Below are 25,794 nucleotides of genomic sequence, written 5' to 3' on the forward strand. Positions count from 1 at the left end.
TTATCTAATAATAATAATAGCTTCAGTTTCTTGGAATTTGTTTGGAAGTGTCTGGTTCTGTCTGATGCTGCAGACAGGATCCTGGACTGGCTGAAGTTCTGATCTGGATGCTCCCAAAGTTTCCCTTGTTGCAGCGTGTAATTATTTAAATGTTTATTTAAGGGGTTGTTATAATTATAATTACAATACTCTCCTCTTTCCTGAAACTCTTCCCCCTCTGGGGTAGAGGGAATCTATTTTCTGGTGGAGTAGAGAGACAGAAAAATGTCAGCAGGAAAAATTCAAGTGTGGCAATTAAGTTTATGCTCATGGATCCCATGGGAAGGCTCCTGACTTTTGTTTTTAAGTTCTCTGATGGAGTCCCACAGACATTTAAGGACAGTGAGTTTTAATTCCCTTTCTTCACTTGATGATTAATTTGATTGCATTGTAAATTCCAACAAATCCAATCCACTAAATGGTGTTAACCATAGGCTACAACAACCTGACAACAGAATGTGAGAAAACAGAAAAAAATGACCATATTTTAATTTTCCTTTAATATATAATTTTACTTTTAATATCCTAGCAGCAGCTACTTTATTTCCTATTTTATACCCCATTTCTTGACTTTAATTTTCCTGTAAATACCCAGCCCTTGCTTACAAATCACAGGACAGGGTAAATATTGTTTTCTAGGCTGTCTTTGGAGACTGGAGCTGGAAGTAAAACCATATGAGGAGATCAAAACCCCATTGAAGGCAGCAGCAGCATAAATCCAGTCTGGAGGAGTGTCAGACAAAGGCAGCAACAGCTGGATCAAGTAAAGCACCAGGAAAATTGGTTCCATCCCTAGGGGGAGGGAGAAAAGATTTGTTTTGTGGGACCGAGTTTGATGTCAGAGTGAGGGAGGGCTCAGAAGGTGCCAGAGGGAAGGGAAGGAGCAGAGGGATCTGCAGAAAGTGCTGGGGAAGGGGAGGAGGTGGAGTAAAACTGCACAATCTGAGCTGCTCCCAGCTCTGGGGATGTAAATTGATGAGGTCACCGTGTTTTCCAGTCACAGAAAAGAGAGTTAAAGGAAAGTGTTGAACTTGTTTTTCGAGAGAGGCAAAAACTCCGAGGAGCCGAAGAAAGGAATGGAGCAACTTGTGAAACTCCTCCTGTGGCAGATCCTGCTTCAGCAAAGTAAGCTCTGAGCTGCTGCTGTGCTGATATTTGTTTTTATTTCAGCTGCACAACAGGGTTTGTGCAGGTTTACAAGATTTTGAAGTGTCATCTTTGTGAGATTTCGTTCAGATTCCTAAATGTGCTCTGTTTTCATCTGGGGAGGGGAGGGAGTCGGAGGTTTCCTCTCTGCTTTTTTGGGGAGAGAATGGAAAAATGTTTGAGGTTGTTGGAGCTCTGTTCAGCATGTTTGTGCAATTATTTTTTTTCCTATCAGCAAATTCAAAGCCAATAAGCTTGGCTGTGAGTACAGCAAAGCTTTCAGAGTCAGAGTTACAGGATTTAAGGTTATTTTTTTTAAGTTTGAAGAAGCAGAAACAGCTTGGGGGGCTGTGAGAGGGTTCAGAGCAAGGAAAAAAAAAAGGATTTGTGTTTTTTGGGTTTCTTTTTCTCTTGTCAGCATAAAGACACAGAGTTCACTTTTGGGTAGCAATGTGCAAGAAAGGGGTAGGAAATGAGAAGTTTTTTGGGGACTGGTGACCCCCTGCTCTTCCCAGCCCTTTTAAAAGGCTGTGGCTGACACCTGAGCCCCTCAGCACTGAGGTGGAATCAGGTGAGGAGTTCTCCCTTTGGTCCCTCATTAATCCACTTTCCATTTTTGCAATGCCCCAAGGCAAGGCTGAGGAGCTGGCAAGGGATGGGATCAGTCACAGGGACAGAAGGGTTAAAGGGGCTCAGAAATCTGGGCTGTGGGGTGGGCTAAAGAGGAGGAAGAGGAGGAGAAGCCAGAGGTGCCACCTGAGCAGGGATGGGCTCTGACACAGCTTCAGGTGCATTTTGGATTGAGCTGGGTGCACCCTGAGGTTTGAGCCCGCCCAAATCAGGTTTATAACTCAATAACGAGGATGGGGAGAGGGGAAATCTGTGACCCCTCCTGCACAGGAACCACTCCTGTGGAATAAGGTGAGGGATCAGGTGAGGAATTCTCCCTTTGGTCCCTCATTAATCCACTTTCCATGTCACCACGGCATTTTTGCAATGCCCCAAGGTGAGGCTGAGGAGCTGGCAAGGGATGGGATCAGTCATAGGGACAGAAGGGTTAAAGTGGCTCAGAAATCTGGGTTGTGGGGGGGGTTAGAGAGGATGAGGATGATGAGGAGAGCCCACAGCTGTGTGCTCCAGAAGCTCAAACCAGTCCAGTGAGTCCCAGTGAGGTTTGGCAGAGCAGCCAGGGCAGGAAGAGCAGGTTGGGCTCCTGCAGAGCCAGAGGTGCCACCTGAGCAGGGATGGTCCCTGACACAGCTTCAGGTGCATTTTGGATTGATCTGGGTGCACCCTGAGGTTTGAGCCCACCCAAATCAGGTTTTATATATATATATATATATATATATATATATATATATAAAAATAACAGAGCACAGAGATTTCCTCACAGCACAGATTTTCCCCCTCCCCATCCTTGTTATTGAGTGATATGTATATATATATATCTCAATTATATAGATATATATAAAAATATATATTATCTATATTATAGATAAATATATAAATATATAACATAAAATATATAACTCAATTATATATATAAATAAATATATAAATAAATACAATATATTTATATATATTTATATATATTTTTATATATAAATATATAAATATATATCAATTATATATAATACATATATAAAATATATATTATCTATATTATAGATAAATATATAAATACATAATAGAAAATATATATATATCACTTAATTATGTATATAATATATATAAAATATATATTATATATATTATATATAAATATATAATATAAAATCTATATATCACTCAATTATATATATATAAAATATATAGAAAAATATATAAATATAGAAAAATAATTTTAAAAAATAATATATAGATAACGAGGATGGAGAGGGGAAAATCTGTGACCCCTCCTGCACAGCAGCCACTCCCTCAAGTGTTAATGGCTCAGCTCCGTGTTTGGAATGGCTCAACAAAACCATCCCGTGGGCCTGCAGCCAAGGGGAAGCTCACAGGGCAGGGGAGGCTTTCTAAAACTCTGCAAAAATCCCAGAAGAGCTGGGGCAGATCTCTGAGGGATCCTGTCTGTGCCCCAGATGGGGAGTGGCTCCTTGCACTTGTGAAAAACGCCAATCACTTGTTTTTAAAATTTTCAAAGTTTAATGGTAATAAAATGGTTATTAAAATAGTAATACAATTAGAGTAATAATAATTTGGACAAATTGAATTAGCACAATATGAGACAATAGAAACAAAGAGTTACAGACAGTCCGGGTACCTTTTCTGGGCAGCACAAGCCCGAAAAAGGACCCACGTTAACAAAGGGTTAACCCTTAAAAACAACAGCCTGTTGCATATTCATAGACCTCATTAGTGATGCATAAATTCCATTCAAACACAGGATTCTGTCTGGTCAGTGTCAGCTTCTTCCTCTGAATCCTAAAAGCACCTTCAGGCAGGAAGAAGTTGGTTTCTTCTGATAATGGGGCAGTAAATTCTTTTTCTCTGAAAGATTCAGGTGTCCTGTGGCTGCTGTCTCACTGTGAGTCCTTTCTTTAGAAAAAGTATCCTACATAGCATCGTTTCTATTTTAACATTTTTTATAACCTAAAACTCCATTTAACACACTGCTCAAGAGAATCAACACAGCATTGCTTTCTAACACAACACATATAAGATTCACTTTAATATTTGCCAAAAGCCAATCACAAAATACATGCGTTTTTCACACACAGACACAAGGATTCTCCTTTCCGCAGAGGCAGCACATTCCTGCTCTCTGCATGTTCCTACCTGCAGGGAGGGCAGGATTTGTTGGGGCTGGCTGGGTGTTCAAGGGCTCTGGAATCCTTTTGGGAAGTGGGAGAGTCTGCTGCTGGGAAAGCTGTCCCAGGAAGCCTTTAACAAAAATAAACAAACACAGAGATTTAGAGAAAAATCCCAGCTCAAAGCCCGGCATCGAAGGGAAATTCAGTTTTGAAGGGAAATTCAGTTTTGAAGGGAAGTTCAGACTGAAAGGTCTTGCAGGCTGGACTGGGAGCAGTTTGGGATCAGCTGTTTGCTCACCTCCAGATGAGCCCAGATGTTTCTCCTGGTCACTGCTCAGTGAGTTTTAAAAACCTGGGCTCATTTATGTCACCCAAAAAAGCCATCAGGGCCTGTCAGCCCCCCAGAGAGTCAGGATGGAGCCACTGCCACCCCCAGAGGGTCTGGGGACAGCGTGGTGGCACTGGCTGCTGCTTTTGCCATGGTTGTGCAATGAGCCCGCAGAGCCCATTAAACCCCCTGCACACAGAGGGATTTGTGGGAAAAATGAGGAATTTGGCACACACAGATTTGGGGAAGAACTGGTCCTGTTGGGCTCTGGTTGTTTTGCATCCCCCAGTGTGAAAGAGGAGCTCAGCAGCTCCTGGGTCCCAGGAGGGAGTTCAGCCCAGCATTGTCCAGGCAGGGCTCAAGGGACAAATTTCTGTCCTTGCCCTGCTCCAGGGACACTGCCAGAGCCCTGAGCATGTCACACATCTTTCTCAGCCCCTGCCTTTTGCTTCTAGTTTGCCCACAGTTTTTTTGGGCTTTTTGGGGGATTTTTTGGGGTTATTTTTGTGGCTTAATTCTTCACATGAAAAATGGATGGGATTCAAGAAGTAAGAGCTGGCTCTGCCTTTTACAAGGGATTAAGAAATCGTTTTCCGGGCTGCTTTCCTCTTTTTTACTGTGGGACCACAGAGTATCTCTGGGATCCTGCTGACTCAGCACAGGGGACAGCACAGAATTGGCTTTTGTGGGGTTTTTTGGTGTTTTTTATGGGGGGGGTTGTGGTTTTTTTTTGGTTTTTTTTTGGTTTTTTTTTGGGGGGGGGTTGTTTTGTTTTGTTTGTTTGTTGTTTTTGTTTTCTTTTGTTTTCTTTTCTTTTTTTTTTTTCTTTTTTTTTTTTTCTTTTTTTTGTGGTTACATCACCCAGGGGAGACAAAGTGATTCTCCATCCCATGGAACTTGAAATTCTTAAAACGAAAGCCACAGCTGAGATCTGTGTTGGCAGCTCTGAAGGCAGCTGAGGTTCAGAAGCTCCAGGCCCTGGAGGTCCGTGAGGACAGGAGGTCAGAGCTGTCACCAGGTGCAGGAAGGCTCTTTGGTTTTGGTTTTGACTCACCAAAATCCCTCCTTCCAGTGCCCCCAGTGCTGCATCCATGAGCTGTCGCCTTTATCTCTGCTCAGAAATCCCTGCCCTTAGTGCTGGAGCTGTCACCTTTACTGGGCTGTCTTTCATCTCTGCTTCAAATCCCTTTTAAAAGCCATAAAATCCCTTTTAAAAGCCATAAAATCCATTTTAAAATGGAATGACTTTTTTGAGGAAGCAACAGCATTCCTGCCCTGTTCCTGGCTGAAGTTTTAGGAGTGGGAGAGGAAAAGAACCCAGAAGACATCAACTTTTCTTGTCTAAAAGCTGCTCTATCTCAACCAAGCCCCTTTTTCACAGAGAATTGTGTTGGGAAATGCTGTCCAGGCTCCAGCAGCTCCACCTGGGTAGGGGAAAGGGGAAAGGAAAGAGGAAATTTCAAGGAAAGGAAAGGAAAGGAAAGGAAAAGGGGAAAAGGAAAAAGGAAAAGTCCTTGCCCTTGCAGGTGGGAGGTGCAGGGCTCCAGGAAGGTGCAGAAGCAGGTGCTGGTGTGAGCTCAGAGTTTTTGTCACTCCTTGGATTTCCAGAGCTGCATTCCTGAATATTGTGGTAAATTCGATGCTGCTCCGTGTTTTTCCCATTAGCAGAGGGGAGCAGTAAATGCCTTCATTCCTCTGCCTGGGCCAGCAGAGGATGTTTCTGTCCCACCAAATCAATTTGTTCTTGTGCAGGGCTCTGGAAGCAGCCTCAGGCACCATTCCCCAGCTCCAAATCGCCGTTTATGTCACGACATTGTCCCCTGGCCCCGGGGCAAACCACACCCGGACGCTGCCTGGACACAGGGACACCTCAGCTGGTGGCCTGGCACAAGTGACACCGATTTTTTTCCTGGCTGATTTGGTGCTGTGGAAGAGATTTTTTAATAATTCTTTTGTTTTTCTAAGCCAAATCTAAGTCCTGGCTTCCAGCTGACACATTTTGCAGCCTATCATGAGAAACAATCAAATGATGGAATTATGGTGTCTCTTACAGACAGAGAGCACAGACCTTGTCCAAGGTTTGATTTTTCTCTTTGTGATGCTGAGATTTGAAATGTAAGGAAAAAACAACCTCCTATTTGAAGTGCCTTTTTAAGGGAAAGGCACTTTTCCTCCTATTTTAAGGAAAAACCCCTCCTATTTGAAGTGCCTTTGAGCTGGCAGCTCAACAGAGAGAGCTGCTCATTTTTTGTTCTCTGCTGCCCAGTGCTTTGTGATAGAAAAAGAGGAGGAAACCAAATTAATTCTCAGCACTTGGGGCTGTGCAAATACCCCCAGTCTGGAGTTGAATTTGAAATTCATAAATTCCAGAGCTAAAAAAAAAAATTAAAAAAAATACAGTCTTTGTCTGGAGGACTTTGTGCCTCTGACATTAGCAGGACAAAACCTCCTGTGATTTTGGTGGGTTTGGCTGGGTGGAGAGATGAATGGTGGGGTTGTGTTGGGGATCTGTGTTGGGAATCCAAAGCCTGATGCCAGGAGACCTTCTGGACCCCTCCCACACAAGGAGCAGGAGGGACTGGGGCAGAGAAATGCAGAATCAGAGGAATTGGTTCATCTCTGGCAAAGTTGCTCAGAATCAGAGGAATTGGTTCATCTCTGGCAAGGTCCCTCCTGTGTGGATCTGAGTCGTGTGGGTTGGAGGGAGCTGCTGCACCCAGAGCATCACAGAATTAACTGTGACACAGAATTCACTGCGCAGACCACGAGTGGGAGATGGATATAAACACCCAGATATAAACACCAGCATTAACAGGGAAAGGGGGAATAGATGGAGAAATAACAGAGGCTGCTGACTTGGAGTGTGTTTGTAGCTTTTTTATCCTTTTGTTGTCAGTGACACTCTTTGTTTTCTGCTTTCACAGGTTCTGTGGGCTCATATTCAGGTGAGTGACACCTCTGGAAATCTGCCAGGCTTTGTGATTATGAGAGGAGAGAGAGAGGGCCCTGATTCCATGGCTTTCATTCCTAACAGGGGCTTTCATTCCTATCTTCCATGAATTATCCATGCCATGCACTGGTGTCCCTAAACCTGCATTAAACTGGGGCTCAGGACTAGGAAGGGTGGGTAGGACAGCTTGAGTGCTCAATCCTGATAACAGACATGAATGAAATCTGTGGTTTAAAGTTTTATTTATTAAGAAAAGGTTCTTCCCCCTGAGGGGGGCACTGACCAGGCTCCCCAGGGAATGGGCCCAGCCCCAAGAGCTCCAGGAGCATTTGGATCCCTGTCAGAGGTGCACAGGGCGGGGTTGTTGGGGTGTCTGTGCAGGGATAAGGTTGGGTCAGAGATTTCTGGGTCCCTTCCAGCTCAGGATTCTCCATGGCATTGCTCCGTGCTGGTCTTGAAACCAGAATCAAAAACACACAGAGATTGCAGCACCCCCTTCACACCCCATTAAATCCATAACCCTACAACCCTTTTTTTTGCTGGTTTTTCCAGTCCCAGCTGATGCCTCCAACCCCACCAGGCTGGTGGTGTCTGTGCTGAGCAGGTTCCCCTGGGAATGGTCCAAGAGCCAGGCCCCAAGAGCTCCACCAGCCCCAGGAGCTCCAGGAGCATTTGGATCCCTCTCAGGGGTGCACAGAGTGGGATTGTTGGGGTTTCTGGGCAGGGATAAGATTGGATCAATGATTCCTGAGTCCCTTCCAGCTCAGGATTCTCCATGGCAGTGCCCCGTGCTGGTCTTGAAACCAGAATTAAACACACAGAGACTCCAGCCCCTCCTTCACACCCCATTAACTCCACTCTTTGTTTTGCTGGTTTTTGCAGTCCCAGTCTGTGCTGAACATCAGGGCAGCCCTGGGCTCCCAGGCCGTGCTGCCCTGCAAGAGCCACCGCATGGTGTGGACCTGGGAATGGTCCAAGAGCTCCACCAGCCCCAAGAGCCCCAGGATGGCACTCTTAGGGATGCACAGAGTGGGATTGTTGGGGTTTCTGTGCAGGGATAAGGTTGGATCAGTGATTCCTGGGTCCCTCCCAGCTCAGGATTTTCCATGACATTGCTCCATGCTGGTCTTGAAACCAGAATTAAACGCGCAGGGATTTCAGCAGCTCCTTCCCACCCCGTTAACTCCATAACCCCACAACTTTTTTTTTTTTGCTGGTTTTTGCAGTCCCAGCTGATGCCTCCAACCCGTCCAGCAGCGTGGTGGTGTCTGTGCTGAACATCAGTGCAGCCCTGGGCTCCCAGGCCGTGCTGCCCTGCAAGAGCCACCGCATAGTGTGGACCCAGGACCGCCTGAACGACCGGCAGCGCGTGGTGCACTGGGACCTGCTCAGCTCCTACTCTGGGGACAGCAGGATGGAGAGGCTCTGTGACATGTACTCAGCCGGGGACCAGCGTGTCTACAGCTCCTACAACGAGGGCAGGATCCTCATGCCCGAGAATGCCTTTGCAGATGGGAATTTCTCGCTGGTGATCAAAGGTGTGGAGGTTTTTTTCCCACCCTCGATGGGTTTTGGTGGGAATGGGTGGCTCACAGGATGTTTTTTGATAAACTGGTGATTCAGGTGTTAGGGCATGGGCTGGGCTTGGTGATCTCTAAGGTCTCTTCCAACCTGGTCATTCTGTGGATTCTGTGAGTACCAGGTTAATAAGTCGAATTCTCAGGAGGAGTTTCTGAGTTTGGAAGGGGCTGCCCAGGGAGGTGGTCTGGGAGCAATTTGAGGTGTGCCTGGCTGTCCTTGACCCTTGGAATTCAGAGTTTGGGAGCAATCTCAGTGCACTGGTTTTGGTGGGAATGGGTGGCTCACAGGATGTTTTTTGATCAATAGATTCATGGTTTAGTTGGGGTGTTAGGCCATGGGTTGGGCTTGATGATCTCAAAGGTCTCTTCCAACCTGGTCATTCTGTGAATTCTATGAGTACCAGGTTAATAAGTCAAAATCTCAGGAGGAATTTTAGGGTTTGGAACTGCCCAGGGAGGTGGGGGAAGACACTTGGGACTCAGGGTTTGGGAGCAATCTCAGTGCACTGGTTTTGGTGGAAATTAATGGTTCACAGCATGTTTTTGATAAACGGATTTATGGTTTAGCTGGGGTGTTAGGGCATGGGTTGGACTTGATGATCTCCAGTGCCTACAGCTCCTACAACCAGGGCAGGATCCTCATGCCTGAGGATGCCTCTGCAGAGGGGAATTTCTCACTGGTGATCAAAGGTGTGGAGGTTTTTTCCCACCCTCGATGGGTTTTGGTGGGAATAGGTGGTTCACTGCAACAATGACCAAATCATTATTTTGGGTGAGGTGATTTGTCTCTGCCTAACCCACCCAGGTGATAAGGATGGCTTAGAATGAAGTTGTTTACATCAAGGATTTGGGAAACTGCAAACGACACAGATAATTGTTGTCTCAGTATAAACCACTGAATTCCTCTCTCTGCAAATGGCACAAATCATCATTGTCTCAGTATAAATCACTGAATTCCCCTATTTTCCCTGCTCTACAGGTGTGGCAGACAGTGATGCAGGCACATATTCCTGTAACCTTCACCACCACTACTGCCACTTGTATGAGACTGTGAAAATCCAGCTGATCATCGCCAAGAGAGGTGGGTGTGGGGACACCTCTGGTTCTACAGGTGCCACAGGAGGCTTGGGAAGCAGCAGCAGGAAAACCTGGAGCTCCCTGGGCTGTTTGCTGCCTGCTTCCCTGAGTTTCAGAGGTTTCATTTACAAAACTCTCATTTTCCTTGGCCAGACAGTGCCTGCTCAGCTCAGTGTTTGCTCCTTACCAAACTGTCCCTGCTGCTGCAGCAGCAGCACAGCCCTGGTGACAATTCCCTCCTGGTGGCAATCCCCACCCTCATCTCAGCCACAAGGACCAGCCTGTTCTCTTGCTGATGAGCTTATCCTATCCAGCCTCTACTTAAAACCCACCCCACCTTAAGCCCAGCTCTAACATCCAGCTGTTGGCAGCTGCAGGGAGTCCCACCCATCCACACAGGCACCCTTGAAAAATCCATTTAAACCTCTGGGCGACAGCAGTGGAGCTGCTGGGGTGGGAGTGCATCTCCTCTGCTGCTCTCACAGTGCAATAAAAACACCCTGAGAGCCCCAAGCTGCTCCTCTGTGCTCTGCTTCCTCTGTTATTCCTTTTTTAAGAGCCAAGATCAGAGCAGTGCTGCTTCAGCTCCTCCAGTAATTAGGGCCTTTGTGGGTAGGAAAGCATTTCCTGCTGAGAGGATTGGGATGAAGATCCTCGTTCCATTCTTAGCCTGTGGAGGGAATTTGCTTCCTGCTCTCTGAAGCAGGAGATTAACTCTGAGTTAGAAGGAGGAGAAAGTGGCCCTGCTTCATGAAATGGCCAAGGGTGTTAGAGGATATAGGTGGTTTTTTTTTACTAACTGGTGAAATAAATGTGAAAAAGCCAGGGTTGTTCATGCTAGTGCATGTTCAGGCTGTGCCATGTGGCACTTTGAAGATTTTGGGAGGGGGTGTGTTATAGGATTCCAATCTTGGGGAGCTTTAGGGTTCCAAGAGAGCAATCTCTGGGAGTCCTTGACACTTGGAATTCAGCATTCCAGGCTCTGGGAGCAATCTCAGGTGTCTCTGGCTGTCCTTGACACTTGGTGTTGAGTGGGAATTTTGTATCAACTCCGTCCACGCGTGCGACAGCAAATTGGCCTAAAATATTGCTGATTTTGGCCAAGGAAAAGAAACCTGGGTGATGCCTCAGGTTTAGATTTTCTGTTTTTCACATTCTGTGCTGCTTTAGTGTGTGGATCTGGGTTCACATTATGGGATGGTGAGCTCTGTGCACAGAGCAGGGAGACAAAACAATTCCTGCTCCAGCTGGGGACCAAGGACAAATGATCCAAATCTCAGCCCAGGAGCACAAACAACGTGGGCTGGAGAGAGAAAAACAAGGATGGGACTGCATGGGCTAAAGCTGGAATTGGACAGTGAACTGCAATATGCAAATGGAGCAGAACTTGTAAAAGTGAGAGACCCCGTGAGTGGTCGTGCATTTTGGGACCATTTTGGTTCATCTTGGGTTCATTTTGTGACCATTTTGGTTCATCTTGGTGCAGCCCTGGCTGGGCTCTTGTGCTGCCCACGGTGGCTCCACTGAGGAGATCCTTTTCATAAATCCCTGCTTTATTCTTTAACTGTGTCTAGTCTGTTGTAGCCCAGCTTTCACAAGGCATCCCTCCAAATATTTCCAAGAAGCTGCTGCTCAGGTTGAAGTGTGTTTTCCTCTCCCCATCTCCCAGATTTTTCCTCCTTTTTCTCTGTAGTGGAGCAAACCCATTTTAAGGTTGTGTTCCTCACCAGGTGAGGGGGCCAGGCTCTTGTGCTGCCCAGGGTGGCTCCATGGAGGAGATCCTTTTCATAAACCCCTGCTTTATTTTTTAACTCTGTCTAGTCCGTTCTTTTTTAAACTTGTCTAGGTCAGCCTTCACAAAGCATCGCAGGAAGGAAACTTAAGTAGATTTTGTGGGGGGGGAAAAAGGAGAAGTGGGGCAAAACCAGTGGAGCAAGAGGAGCAAACCCATTCCAAGGCTGTGTTCCCCCACAGACGAGGAGCCCAGCGAGTACTGGGACGGCGAGAAGCCGGTGCTGGTGGCCCCGGAGGGCAGCACGGTGACGCTGCCCTGCGTCAACCGCCAGCACATCTGGACGGAGCGGCACAGCGAGGAGGAGCAGCAGGTGGTGCACTGGGACCGGCAGCCCCCGGGGGTGCCCCAGGACCGCGCCGACCGCCTGGTGGATCTGTACGCGTCCGGGGAGCGCCGCTCCTACGGGCCCCAGTTCCTGAGGCAGAAGATGAACGTGAGCCGCGGAGCCTTCGGCCTCGGGGACTTCTCGCTGCGCATCTCGCGCCTGGAGAGCGCCGACGAGGGCACCTACTCGTGCCACCTGCACCACCACTACTGCGGGCTGCACGAGCGCAGGATCTACCACCTGGCTGTCACCGAGCCGCAGAGGGACAGCAGGGTGGTGAACATCACGGTCCCTGCCGCAGGTGAGTGATGTTCTTGTAGAGATGGACAGCAGGGTGGTGAACTTTTTTTTTGTATTTTTCCCCTTTTTATTGGTTCTCTTTCCTCCATGCTTTTATGGAGGTGTGGGCAGGGGGTTGATGCAGCCCTACCTTTGCTGTCCCAACTCTTCCGAGCATTCCCAGCAGAGTTTCTCTCCCCTTTGCACGGATGTTTGGGCTGTGCAAGGTGCCAGACCATGCAGAATCAACCACCAGGAATTTTCTTTCCTCCACCCTTCAGCTTTTCTTTCTTTTTTTTTTTTTTTTTTTTGTGTGTGTGTGTGCCATAAACCAATTTTCATATTTTCCACTGCACTGAGCTATCATCTGTCAGCCTGTCCAAACTCAAAACCATCACACTTCGTTCAGGCAGAAAAAGAAAACAAAAATCCCAAGTTTAATATAAAGTCTTTTGGGTATAGTTCTTTATTAACACTTTAAAATATTACTTGTGTTTTAATATTTATTGCCTGTTTAATACAGAATTTTGATTCTCTTCATACATTTTTAAATAGGTTTATTCTCCTGTAAGAAATTGGCTTTCTCAAGTCACAGAGACCTAAACTTTTCCCCTGGGGCTAAAGTTGGTGTCCAGTTCCTCCTGTTTGGAGCAGAGACAGGGGCTCAGTGCTGCTTTCAGGCTCAGCACTGGAAATGTGCTGGATATTTAATAAAAGTGCATTTTTACTCAGGGTTTGCTCTGCAGCAGGTGGCAGGAGAAGCTGTTCTGTCTCATAATTAGTGCTAAAATATTGCCAAACCTTTGCCAGGTTTGTGGAGAGCTCTCCACCTTTTCCAGCAGAATAATTTGGTCTTTGACACTTTGGGAAGATGATGTTAAAGCACTTCTTAAACTTAAGGTTTCCCCCCTCATCATTAGGATTTATTTTTCAGTGGTTAAAATGTCCTGGGAGTGGATTTGGGGTGGGTGGATGTTTAGGATTTATTTTTCAGTGGTTAAAATGTGAATTTGGGGCAGGGTGGATGTGAGATGTGCTGACAGATCAGATCTTGGCTACAGAGTAAACCTTCATCACCCCAGCCTAAATTCTGGTCCCCAGTTATCAAATGGGAAACATCCCATTGCACAAAGTTATCAAATCTCAGTTTCCACTCTGTTTTTTGCAGTGATCTCCTCAGTGTTGCCTAAAGTTTAAACCCAAGTTCTGTGGGAAAGCAAAAATCCAGGAATAGAAATTCCTGTGTTTGCTGTGGCACCATCTCATTATGGCAGCAAGGAGCCAGGGGTGGGACAGGGCAGAGCTGTCACATGTGCTGTTTGCAGCTTTGCAAGTGGCTTCCTTGGTTTGAATTGATATTTTTTAGCTTGGCAGGGTGGAAATCCCGTGTTTTTTCCAGCTCTGTGTCCAGGGAGAACTGGAAATCCCAGTAAAAAGAGCACGTTGCTCTGTTGATTTTTGATTTTCACGTTGCTTTTTGATTTTCTAGGAGTGCTGTTGGCATTAGCAAACCATCAGCTCTGGTTTCAGAGTGTTTATTTCCACCCACTCTTGCTTGATTTAATTTGCTTTTCGCTGGGTTGGTGTTTTTGAACTGCTGGAAACTGCCCAAAAAACTGGAGGCAGTCCCAGTGCCAGAAGTGTCAGGACACATCTGCTGAAGGGTGCTGTGGCTTTTGAGGTATTTTTGAGGTATTATTTCCCCCAGTTTTGCCCTTGTTCCCTCTGGGGAATTCGCAGAGGGATCTCCCAAGGGCTCCATCCTGATCTTGCCTGGTGCTCTGTGAAAATTCCCTGTAGGGGGAATCTCTTCTGCTCAGTTTTGAAGGAAAAATCCCTCTCCCCTTAGAGTCCTCTGGGATTCCATCCATGCCTGGGCTGGCTTTGTCCATTCCTCTTGACTGTTGCAAGCAGAGGAGTCGCTTCCTCTTTACACGTGTAAAACATTGACCTATTTATTTGAGACCTACAAAAAGAAAAAAAAAAAATGTTCCACATAAAAGTTTTGAGCTCCCCTTTCCTGTGCTGTGGGACAGGAATCCTGCTGCATCCTCAAAAGGAATGGAATCTTGGCTTTCCTCTGCTTTTTTAGGGGGGTTTATTTATTTCATTGATTTGATTTCATTTCAAAGGAAGCTCAATATTTTTTGGCTCTGGAAACTCTTCCCACTCCATAAATTATAACCCTTGGCAAGGAGGGGCTGCTGGCTGGAGCCAGAGCAGTTTGGAGTTTGTGTTGAAAGGGACCCAGAGGAGCATTGTGGGACCCTCTGGAAGGTTTGGGGCTGAAATTCCCCCCCCCCCCCGCAAGAACACTCTGATGGCCAGGGATCATTTTAAACCCTGGGAATTGTGATCAATCATAATTTAGGCACTGATTAATTCTTGCAATCCAGAATTCCTCCCTGAGCATTGTGGGACCCTCTGGAAGGTTTGGGGCTGGCTTTGCTCTGGAATTCTCTTTGCAAGAACACTCTGATGGCCAAGGATCACTGACCCCAGGGAAGGGATCCTGTTAAACCCTGGGAATTATGATAAAACATAATTTAGGCACTGGGAATGATGATAAATCATAATTTAGGCACTGATTAATTCTTGTAATTTGGAATTCTTCCCTGAGCATTGTGGGACCCTCTGGAAGGTTTGGGGCTGGCTTTGCTCTGGAATTCCCCTTGCAACAACACTCTGATGGCCATGGATCCTGTTAGACCCTGGGAATGATGATAAATCATAATTTAAGCCCTGATTAATTTTAAAATTCAGAATTCCTCCCTGAGCATTCCCACCTGGCATCGTGGGACCCTCTGGAAGGTTTGGGGCTGGCTTTGCTTTGGAATTCCCCTCTGCCAGAACATTCTGATGGCCAGGGATCCTGTTAGACCCTGGGAATGATGATAAATCACAATTTAGGCACTGAGAATGATGATAAATCATAATTTAGGCACTGATTAATTCTTGCAATCCAGAATTCCTCCCTGTGACCTCACTCCCAGTGAACACTCCCTGTTCTCCTTCCCTCAGATCCAAACGTGGTCAGGGGCCACAATGTCATCAATGTCATCATCCCTGAGAGCAGGATGCACTTTTTCCAGCAGCTGGGCTACATCCTGGCCACTCTGCTGCTCTTCCTCGTCCTCCTCATCATCGTGGTGCTCGTCACCCGCAGGCGCCGGCACAGAGGTGAGTCCAGGGAAATCCTGGAAAGATTCCTGCAAGGAGCAGGATCCCCTCCTGGGAAACCAGGAACCTGCCCAGGGGGAGGACTTGCAGGGCTGGTCTGGTGTAAAAATGCCCAGGTTTTGATTTTGTGGAGTTGCTGGGGTTGGAAAGGATCTCCAGGGTCATCAGGTGCAGGCCTTGGCTGGATCCCACTCATGATTTGTTCTGTAGAAGGGAGAAAAAAGCCCTTCCCAGGTGGGATTTATCCTTTGGGAGCTCAGGTGTCCAGGATTTGCAAGGTTGGTGTGGTGTAAAAATGTCCAGGTTTTGATTTTATGGAATTGTCTGGGTTCTAAAGACCTCCAAGGTCATCAGGTGCAGGCTTTGGCCGAACTCCACTCCAGATTTGCTGGGTTGCTCCACAGAAGGGAGAAGAAAAGCCCTTCTCAGGTGGGATTTATCCCTTAGGAGCTCAGGTGTCCAGGATTTGCAGGGCTGGTGTGGTGTAAAAGCATCCAGGCTTTGGATTTGTGGAATTGTTGGGGTTGGAAAAGACCTCCAGGGTCATCAGGTGCAGGCTTTGGCTGCAGCCCGCTCATGGTTTGCTCTGTAGAAGAGAAGAAAAGCCCTTCCCAGGTGGGATTTGTCCTTTGGGAGCTCAGGGGTCCAGGTCCTTGCCCAGTGGGAGGATTTTCAGGGCTGGTGTGGTGTAAAAATATCCAGGCCTTGATCTTGTGGAGTTGTTGGGGTTGGAAAAGACCTCCAAGATCATCACATCCAGGCCACAGAAACGAAGAAAAGCCCTTCCCAGGTGGGATTTATCTCTTGGGAGCTCAGGAGTCCAGGATTTGCAGGGCTGATGTGGTTTTAAAATACCAGGCCTTGATTTTGTGGAATTGTTGGGGTTGGAAAAGACTTCCAAGGTCATCAAGTGCAGGTTTTGGATGAACCCCACTCATGATTTGCAGAGTTACTCCACAGAAGAGAAGAAAAGCCCTTCCCAGGTGGGATTCATCCCTGGGAGCTCAGGTGTCCATGTCCCTGCTGGCTCTGGGATCCCATCAAGGGACACTGGGATCTCTGGGTGGCACCCTCAGAACTGGCTTTGGGTGCCACACAAATAAAAACAACCCCAGGAATGGGTCTGGACTGGCTGTGACTGCTCATTCTGCTTTTTCCTCCTGGTCAGGTTATGAATACAACGTGAAGAAATACGGAGAGTAAGTATAATCAATTTTAATATTATTAATATTATTAATTAGGTTTAGAATGCCTTCAAGTGAAATTTGGATTTCCTCCTCAGCTAAGAGCCTAAACCAGCTGGAAATCTGGTTAGGAGGAGGAAGTGGAAGGAGAAAATGGTTTGTGGGGCTGATTTGGCGATTGAATTTCCTCTTGTTCCTCTTTGGGAACTGATTGAGGGGTGAAGTTTCTGTGAGATGTCCTTGGGAGCTGGTGGGGAAGGAATAATGCACAGATCTGCTGTGAAATGGGGCCAAGATCATGGAGCTGGGCTCCTCCAGACCTTATTTCATGGGATTAAAGTGGGAAAAAAAAGGAAATTGCAGGATTGGCTGCCCATTGTTCTAAGATCAGGACAAACAAGTGGGGAAAAAATTTAAAAATTAAATAAATCCTCTAAAGAATTAGGAAAGCTAAGGGGGAAAAGCGTGAAAGGAGCCAGATATTATAAGATGGGACAATACCATTTTCCACCATTATTCCCTTTTCAGGAAGGATGTGAACCTTAAAGAATTTACAGTGGACACAACAGATCTGACCCCACACAAAAGTGAAGACATCAGGCTGGGTAGGTGTCCCTGGCACCAAAACAGGTCCCAGTCCCTGGAAATCTGAATTTTCTAATGGCACTTGGATATTTGGAAGTGACTTAATCCATTCTTTACCCTCTGGTGGTGGGTATGGACTTTATTTGAGGATTTATAGGATGGATTTTGGGGATTTCCAGCATTCCTGAAGGTGGATGCTGCTCCTTGCTGGGGTTTGAAGGTGCAGCCTGGAGTTTATTGTGCCAATAATTGAGCAGGGCTTGGTTCTGGCTGGGATTTGGAGTGGATCCATTTCAAAAACTGCTGCTCCACCCTAAGCTTCCTGAAGCCTTGCCATGATGCCAAGTTCACCCCAGCTGGATAAACCAGGAAATTAGAAATATTATAAAGGGGAAAATTATAAATAATTTATTTATATATATATATAGTGACAAATATTTATCCCTTTATTTTTTTATTTGCATCCCCAATAAAGGCACAACCTTTAAAAGAAAAAGCTGACAAGAATTGCTGTAAAGGCCGCAGCAAACAAAAAAATTTGGAAGTAAAGAAAGGAATTGCAGAGGCTGGGTTGCAAAAATCTGGATATTTAGTAATCTAGATAATTAATAATCAGTCATCTCCAGGTGAGCTTTGAGGAGATAATCCAGAGCTGGAAGGATCAGTGAGGAGCAGGGAGCTGAAGTTTGCACAACTGGTTAATGCCAGGGGCTAAAATGAACTCAGAGCTGTTTTCCTGCTGAGTAACTCCACAAATAATTCCTAGAAATCAGAGGTGCCAGGCCTGGAGCACAGCAAGGAAGGGCTGATCACCTCTGTCTTGCTCATCAAATTCTTGTTTTCTTTTAATATCCTGCATGAATTCTGCTCCTCCCCTTGCACAGATTACAAAAACAACATCCTGAAGGAGAAGGCTGAGCAAGCCAGAAGCTTCCCAGCAAAGAACATTGATTTAGACAAAGGTAATCATCACTTTCTTCCCTTTAATTGGTGGCTGTTCCGATGGGAACAGTCCATCAGTGAGTGACCAAGCCACAGCCAAAAAGGAATGAGAAACCTCATGGCAAAAGCAGGAATGAGAAGCCAGCTGCATTCCCATCCTTTCATCATGGGGCCACAAGATGCAAGCAGTGATTTGCCTTTTAAAAGCTTTGGGCATGGCACAAATTGGAATTTTTCTTGATTTCCACGAGATGCAAGCATTGATTTGGCTTTTAAAAGCTTTGGGCATGGCACAAATTGGAATTTTTCTTGATTGGAAAAAGAAAGCTTGGCAGGGCTGGAGCAGCGCCTGCTCTGCTGTGACCTCAGAGGGAGCCCAAAAATGTCCTGGCTTGGTGTTTGGGCAGAAAACACAGTGCAGAAGGGAGAGTGTTTGGAGTGGAATTAATTTCTGGGTAATTTCAGTTACTTCATCCAAGAAAAGCAAAGGTCTCTCCCTGCCTGGGGCTGGATCTCCTCCTGCTGCTCCAGGATTAATCCCCAGGGCTGTGCCCTGTGTTTGTAGGACAGCTCCTGTGATCAGCTCTGGGATTCCATTACTCACTCCAGGGGAATGAGGATTTAATAAAAGGGGCTGAAATGACACCAAGCAGGGGATGGAGAGCCCAGGAGCTCTCCCTGATGGAATTCTCCTGGAATTTTCTCCTGCAGGGTGGGTCTGGGCAATAATTTACCCCCAGCCTGTCTCACTGGGGGAGCTTTTTGATATCAGGGATGTGGGTGACTGCAAATGCTCGGCCTAGAAATAAATCCATATTTTTGTGCTTCTTTGAATTGTTTGAAATCTCTCTCGAGGTGCTGATGCCCTTTTCCATTTGCTTTCAGATTTCAGGAAGGAATATTGTAAATGAAGACACTCCCAAGCTGCTGGCTGGTCCAGAAGCTTCCATCCAAGATAGATAACGTGGAAAAGAGATGGTTTTTCTTATTTCCATCTCCCTCCAGTTCCCACAGAATTTTTTCCACATCCACTTTTTTTTTTTTCCCCACACAAGGGTGCAAATGCTTCATGAAAGAGTTAAACTGTCTTGTGTGCATTTATGGGGTTGCCTTTTCTTCTTCCTCTGTTCTCCCAATCCTCCCTCCTTCCCCTTTTCTTTCTTGACAATTATTGTTGGATTTTATGCATCAATGATTTTTATGAGCTGAATCAGCAGAGGTTTTGCTTTGATGTTTCAATGACACAAATCCTATAGCATTTCCACGGGATTCTGTGTTTGAATGGAATTTATCTGTCTGTTCTGTATTTATTAAAGCAGCTGTCATATTCCAGCCTCCCCCTCCTCGTCGCACGGTTTGTGTGCGGGGATGTGGCTGTGCGGACGAATCGTGACACAAAGTAGTCCCACTCGGTGCTAGGGTTGCGGAGGGCGAAAACGCGGAGGCACACCAGGTGGGGGTTGTGCAGGATCACGCGGAGGCACACCAGGTGGGGGTTGTGCAGGGTCACGCGGAGGCACACCAGGTGTGGGTTGTGCAGGGTCCCGCGCTGCGGAGGGATCTCTCAGTGATGCGGCCGAGAGAGATCCGGCAGAGGGGGAGACGCGGAAGGATACATGCAAGGCGATGCAGTTTTCGCCTGCTGTGGTGCCGTGTATCGACCCGGTGGCGGTGGAAGCGGCGTGCCCCGGCACAGGGATGCCGGCTGTGGCCGGACAGCGGCACGCAGCGGCTCGGAACCGGGACCTGGCTGTACCAGAGCTGCGGCCAAAGCAGTGGGGGGTGGCGGCGGGGCCGTGGCATAGAACTGCGCATGCGTGCGGCTGATCCCGGAAGCAGCGCTGTGGTTGGATAAGGCGGCGCGGAGTGATATCGCTGGTGCGGGGGGCTGCCGGAGCGGGGGGGGCCGGTGGCGGAGCTGCGGAAACGGGAGCCGGGGCTGTGGTCGTGGGCGTGGAAGGGAACGCGGGACGGTCGCGCTCGCAGGAGGCGGCGGAGCCGCGCCATCCAGCAGCTCTGAAGCGGGGGGCCGCGGGGGGGAAGGCGCGGCTCGGCGCGCCATGGAGCGGCGGCGGCAGGAGCGAGAATGCGACCACGGGCGGCGGCCGGGCGGCCTCGTCAGCGGGAGATGATCCCGGGGCGGCGGGAGGCGGGAGATGATCCCGGGGCGGCGGGAGGAGCAGCGTGGAGGCGGCGGGATTCTGCTGCGGGCGGTTTGTCGGCGGCTGGACTGCGGCGTGCAGCCGCTGGGAGCCGGGGTCCCTGCTGGCCCGGCGGGCAGGGGCGGCGCTGAGGGGGCGCTGCGCTGGAGCGGCGCGGCACCGGCACGGGGTGGCTGGGGCGTCCCGGTCCCAGCGCAAGCGGTGCCGTGCCGGGACCGGGGGATTGCGCCCAAACGCCGGCAGGGGCGGGGTCAGCGTGGGCGTCTGAGCTGCGGCGGGGCCCGTGGGCAGCTCGGGGTGTGCGGCGCGCGCCTGAACGGCAGGTTCGGGGGGGGGGCAGAGCTTCCCGCGGCAACGCGCACAGGGGGCGCTGCGGACGCCGCGCGGCCGCGCCAGGCGCGATCGGCACTGCAGAGCCGGGAGCGGCAGGGAACTGCAAAGCCGCAGCAGCAGCGGCGGGACTTGGGCCAGCACCGGCCCCGCTGTGTCGGCAAAGGGGGCGAGGGGGACCGGGGGGGGCGGCAGGAGCGGCCGCACTCGCGGGTAACGGGGGGAGAGCGGCGGAATCGGAGGGGGCGGGGCCGCGGTAACGCTGGTGGGCGGGCCCGTAAAAGCGGAGTTGAGGGACGGGGCCCGCGGTACCGGGGACAGCAGGGACTAACGGGATGGCAAAGGCAGGAGCGGCGGGAGGTGCCGGCGGGTGGGGATGGGGGGCGGGGCGGCAGGGGCGGACAGGACTGCGGGGTCCGACGGGGAGGTGAGGGGCGGGTCCCACTGGAGACTCGCGGCGGCAAGGGGCGGGCCCGCAGGAGGGGCGGGGCGACTGCTGCGGGCACCCCCCGTGCGGCAAACACAGCTCAAAGCAGCGCCCTGCAAGCTGGGACCAGCGCTGCGGCAGTCATGGCCCGGCGGGAAATACTATTAAAAAGTGCTTTAAACACCTGTGTCCATAATTTCCGGGAAAAACGGCTGAACGGCAGTTTTACGACAGCTGCGCATTACGGCGCCTTTTACGACAGTTCTGCTTTACGGCACCTTTTGCGACAGTCGCGCTTTACGGCACCTTTTGCGACAGTTCTGCTTTACGGCACCTTTTACGGCAGTCGCGCTTTACGGCACCTTTACGACAGTCGCGCTTTACGGCACCTTTTACGACAGTCGCGCTTTACGACACCTTTTGCGACAGTTCTGCTTTACGGCACCTTTTACGACAGTTCTGCTTTACGGCACCTTTTGCGACAGTCGCGCTCTACGGCACCTTTTGCGACAGTTCTGCTTTACGGCACCTTTTGCGACAGTCGCGCTTTACGGCACCTTTTGCGACAGTCGCGCTTTACGGCACCTTTTACGACAGTTCTGCTTTACGGCACCTTTTGCGACAGTCGCGCTCTACGGCACCTTTTGCGACAGTTCTGCTTTACGGCACCTTTTGCGACAGTTCTGCTTTACGGCACCTTTTGCGACAGTCGCGCTTTACGGCCCCTTTTACGACAGTTCCGCAATACGGCACCTTTACGACAGTCGCGCTTTACGGCACCTTTTACGACAGTGTTGCTTTACGGCACCTTTTACGACAGTCGCGCTTTACGGTACCTTTTGCGACAGTTCTGCTTTACGGCACCTTTTACGACAGTTCTGCTTTACGGCACCTTTTACGACAGTTCTGCTTTACGGCACCTTTTGCGACAGTCCTGCTTTACGGCACCTTTTACGACAGTTCTGCTTTACGGCACCTTTTACGACAGTCGCGCTTTACGGCACCTTTTGCGACAGTTCTGCTTTACGGCACCTTTTTACGACAGTTCTGCTTTACGGCACCTTTTTACGACAGTTCTGCTTTACGGCACCTTTTACGACAGTCGCGCTTTACGGCACCTTTTACGACAGCCGCGCTTTACGGCACCTTTTACGACAGCCGTGCTTTTACAGCAGTTTTACGGCAGTCGCGCTTTACGGCACTACCCTTTATGGAATTTTTACGGTACTTTACAGCACTTTACAGTTTTCCTTTTCTTTTTCATTTATTTTTAATTAATATTTTTTAATTTAAGTTTTTCATTTTTAATTTTTCTCTTTTTAAAGTTTTTTATTTAATTTTTTCAATTTAATTTTTAATTTTTATATTTTTAAAGCTTTTTATTTTATTTTTTAATTTTATTTTTATTTAATTTTTATTTTTAATTATTGTCTTTTTAAGGCTTTTTATTTTTTAATTTTATTTTTTATTTAATTTTTATTTTTAATTATTCCAATTTTAAAGCTTTTTATTTTAGTTTATAATTTTTTTTAATTTAATTTTTATTTTAAATTTTTTTTAAAGTTTTTTATTTTATTTTTTTCATTTTATTTTTTATTTAATTTTTACTTTAAATTTTTATATTTTTAAAGTTTTTTATTTTTTAAATTTTATTTTTTATTTAATTTTTATTTTTTATTATTCTCATTTAACATTTTTTAAAATTTTTAAAATTTTTTATTTAATTTTTATTCTTATTTTTTATATTTTTAAAGTTTTTTATTTTATTTTTCTAGTTTTATTTTTTATTTAATTTTTATTTTTTAATTTAAGTTTTTCATTTTTAATTTTTCTCTTTTTAAAGTTTTTTATTTAATTTTTTCAATTTAATTTTTATTTTTTATATTTTTAAAGCTTTTTATTTTATTTTTTAATTTTATTTTTATTTAATTTTTATTTTTAATTATTGTCTTTTTAAGGCTTTTTATTTTTTAATTTTATTTTTTATTTAATTTTTATTTTTAATTATTCCAATTTTAAAGCTTTTTATTTTAGTTTATAATTTTTTTTAATTTAATTTTTATTTTTAATTTTTTTTAAAGTTTTTTATTTTATTTTTTTCATTTTATTTTTTATTTAATTTTTACTTTAAATTTTTATATTTTTAAAGTTTTTTATTTTTTAAATTTTATTTTTTATTTAATTTTTATTTTTTATTATTCTCATTTAACATTTTTTAAAATTTTTAAAATTTTTTATTTAATTTTTATTCTTATTTTTTATATTTTTAAAGTTTTTTATTTTATTTTTCTAGTTTTATTTTTTATTTAATTTTTATTTTTTAATTTAAGTTTTTCATTTTTAATTTTTCTCTTTTTAAAGTTTTTTATTTAATTTTTTCAATTTAATTTTTATTTTTTATATTTTTAAAGCTTTTTATTTTATTTTTTAATTTTATTTTTATTTAATTTTTATTTTTAATTAGTTTTAAAGTTTTTTATTTTATTTTTAAAATTTTATTTTTATTTAATTTTTATTTTTAATTATTGTCTTTTTAAGGCTTTTTATTTTTTTAATTTTATTTTTTATTTAATTTTTATTTTTAATTATTCCAATTTTAAAGCTTTTTATTTTAGTTTATAATTTTTTTTAATTTAATTTTTATTTTTAATTTTTTTTTTAAAGTTTTTTATTTTATTTTTTTCATTTTATTTTTTATTTAATTTTTACTTTAAATTTTTATATTTTTAAAGTTTTTTATTTTTTAAATTTTATTTTTTATTTAATTTTTATTTTTTATTATTCTCATTTAACATTTTTTAAAATTTTTAAAATTTTTTATTTAATTTTTATTCTTATTTTTTATATTTTTAAAGTTTTTTATTTTATTTTTCTAGTTTTATTTTTTATTTAATTTTTATTTTTTAAATTTTTTAATTTTATTTTTCATTTAATTTTTAGTTTTATTTATTCTATTTTTAAAGCTTTTTATTTTATTTTTTAACATTATTTTTCATTTAATTTTTTAAAATTATTCTATTTTTAAATTTTTTTAATTTTATTTTTTATTTAATTTTTTTTAACATTTTTAAAAATTTTTAAAAATTTTTATTTAATTTTTATTTTTAACTTTTATATTTTTAAAGCTTTTAATTTTTTTTTGTATTTAATTTTGTTTTAATTATTCTATTTTAAAGATTTTTATTTTATTTTTCGTTTAATTTTTTAAAATTATTCTATTTTTAAAGTTTTTTATTTTATATTTTAATTTTATTTTTTATTCAATTTTTATTTTTAATTTTTCTTTTAAATTTTTTTTTATTTAATTTTTTTTAATTTTATTTTTTATTTAATTTTTATTTTTAATTTTTCGATTTTTAAAGCTTTTTTTTTTTTTTTATTTGGTGCTGCCCAGACCAACTCAAGCTGGTGATTGTGGTGGTGGTTGAGGGTCTTGCATTACAGCACTACCTTTTATGGAACTTTTACGACACTTTACAGTTTTTATTTTCTCGTTCCTTTATTTTAAATTGATTTTGTTATTTTAATTTTATTTAATTTTATTTTCATTTATTCTATTTTTAAAGCTTTTTATTTTTTTTATTTTATTTTTTATTTAATTTTTATTTTTTATTATTCTATTTTTAAACTTTAAAAAAATTTTTTAATTTTATTTTTTATTTAATTTTTATTTTAATTTTTATATTTTTAAAGCTTTTTTATTTTATTTTTTAATTTTATTTTTTGTATTTAATTTTGTTTTAATTATTCTATTTTTAAAGCTTTTTATTTTATTTTTTAATATTATTTTTCATTTAATTTTTTTAAATTATTCTATTTGTAAAGCTTTTTAATTTATTTTTTAAATTTTATTTTTTATTCAATTTTTATTTTTAATTTTTCTAAGTTTTGTACTTAATTTTTTAATTTTATTTTTTATTTAATTTTTAAAAAAAATATTCTATTTTTAAATTTTTTTATTTAATTTATTTAATTTTATTTTTTATTTAATTTTTATTTTTAATTTTTCGATTTTTAAAGCTTTTTTTTTTTTTTTTATTTGGTGCTGCCCAGACCACCTCAAGCTGGTGATTGTGGTGGTGGTTGAGGGTCTTGCATTACGGCACTACCTTTTATGGAACTTTTACGACACTTTACAGTTTTTATTTTCTCGTTCCTTTATTTTAAATTGATTTTGTTATTTTAATTTTATTAAATTTTTATTTTTTATTATTCTATTTTTAAAGCATTTTATTTTATTTGGTGCTGCCCAGACCTGCTGTAGTGCATTTTTATATTTTGTAATACTTTGAAGTCATTTTGTTTTGTATTCCCATATTTTTCCCAAATGGTTTATCCCAAACTGTACCCCCCTCCCTTAACCTGTGTTTTCCCTTTCCAGGGATGAGATCATCCCCAAACCCCCACCCTGGCTCTCTGTCAATCACTCAGATCCCATCCCCTCCATGCAGAAGTTTCGGTCCAAGTCATCGAGTGATCAGCCAGAGGCCAGGGGTCAGCCCCCCAAGCCTTGCCCCATACACTGTCCTATATGTCCATCCCCCAGTACCCATCCCTTAGGGTCACTTAATGGTTGGTAGGGTGTTATCTACTGTCGGTTTCCACCTCCTTTTAAATGTGACCTTGGCACATCTCCCGGGGCTCTCGGCAGGAGGCCCCTTGAGGTGCAGGAACTCCTTTGGGACTCCTAATAAAACCTTGGATTAACCCCT

The 25,794-nt window shown here is 44.0% G+C and overlaps 1 protein-coding gene across 1 annotated transcript; it reads left to right on the forward strand.

Annotated features, from left to right (window-relative positions):
- The first annotated feature begins 911 nt into the window (after positions 1–911).
- On the forward strand, positions 912–19,500 carry MXRA8 (matrix remodeling associated 8). Its single transcript, XM_066563951.1, has 10 exons — positions 912–1,164; positions 7,191–7,211; positions 8,443–8,754; positions 9,776–9,877; positions 11,848–12,294; positions 15,294–15,452; positions 16,621–16,651; positions 17,165–17,241; positions 18,106–18,183; positions 19,049–19,500. The coding sequence occupies exons 1-10, from the start codon at positions 1,116–1,118 to the stop codon at positions 19,072–19,074; spliced, it is 1,302 nt and encodes a 433-aa protein (XP_066420048.1). The 5' UTR covers positions 912–1,115; the 3' UTR covers positions 19,075–19,500.
- The last annotated feature ends 6,294 nt before the right edge of the window (positions 19,501–25,794 follow it).

The sequence above is a fragment of the Molothrus aeneus genome, chromosome 21 (assembly GCF_037042795.1).
Source record: "Molothrus aeneus isolate 106 chromosome 21, BPBGC_Maene_1.0, whole genome shotgun sequence".
NCBI lineage: Eukaryota > Metazoa > Chordata > Aves > Passeriformes > Icteridae > Molothrus > Molothrus aeneus.

Bases quoted from the DNA above. Each gene is read 5' to 3' on its own strand.
- MXRA8 (XM_066563951.1), top strand. From the start codon at position 1,116: ATGGAGCAACTTGTGAAACTCCTCCTGTGGCAGATCCTGCTTCAGCAA. The intron at 9,878-11,847 runs GTGGGTGTGGGG...GTTCCCCCACAG, and splicing joins GCTGATCATCGCCAAGAGAG to ACGAGGAGCCCAGCGAGTAC. The intron at 18,184-19,048 runs GTAATCATCACT...ATTTGCTTTCAG, and splicing joins GAACATTGATTTAGACAAAG to ATTTCAGGAAGGAATATTGT.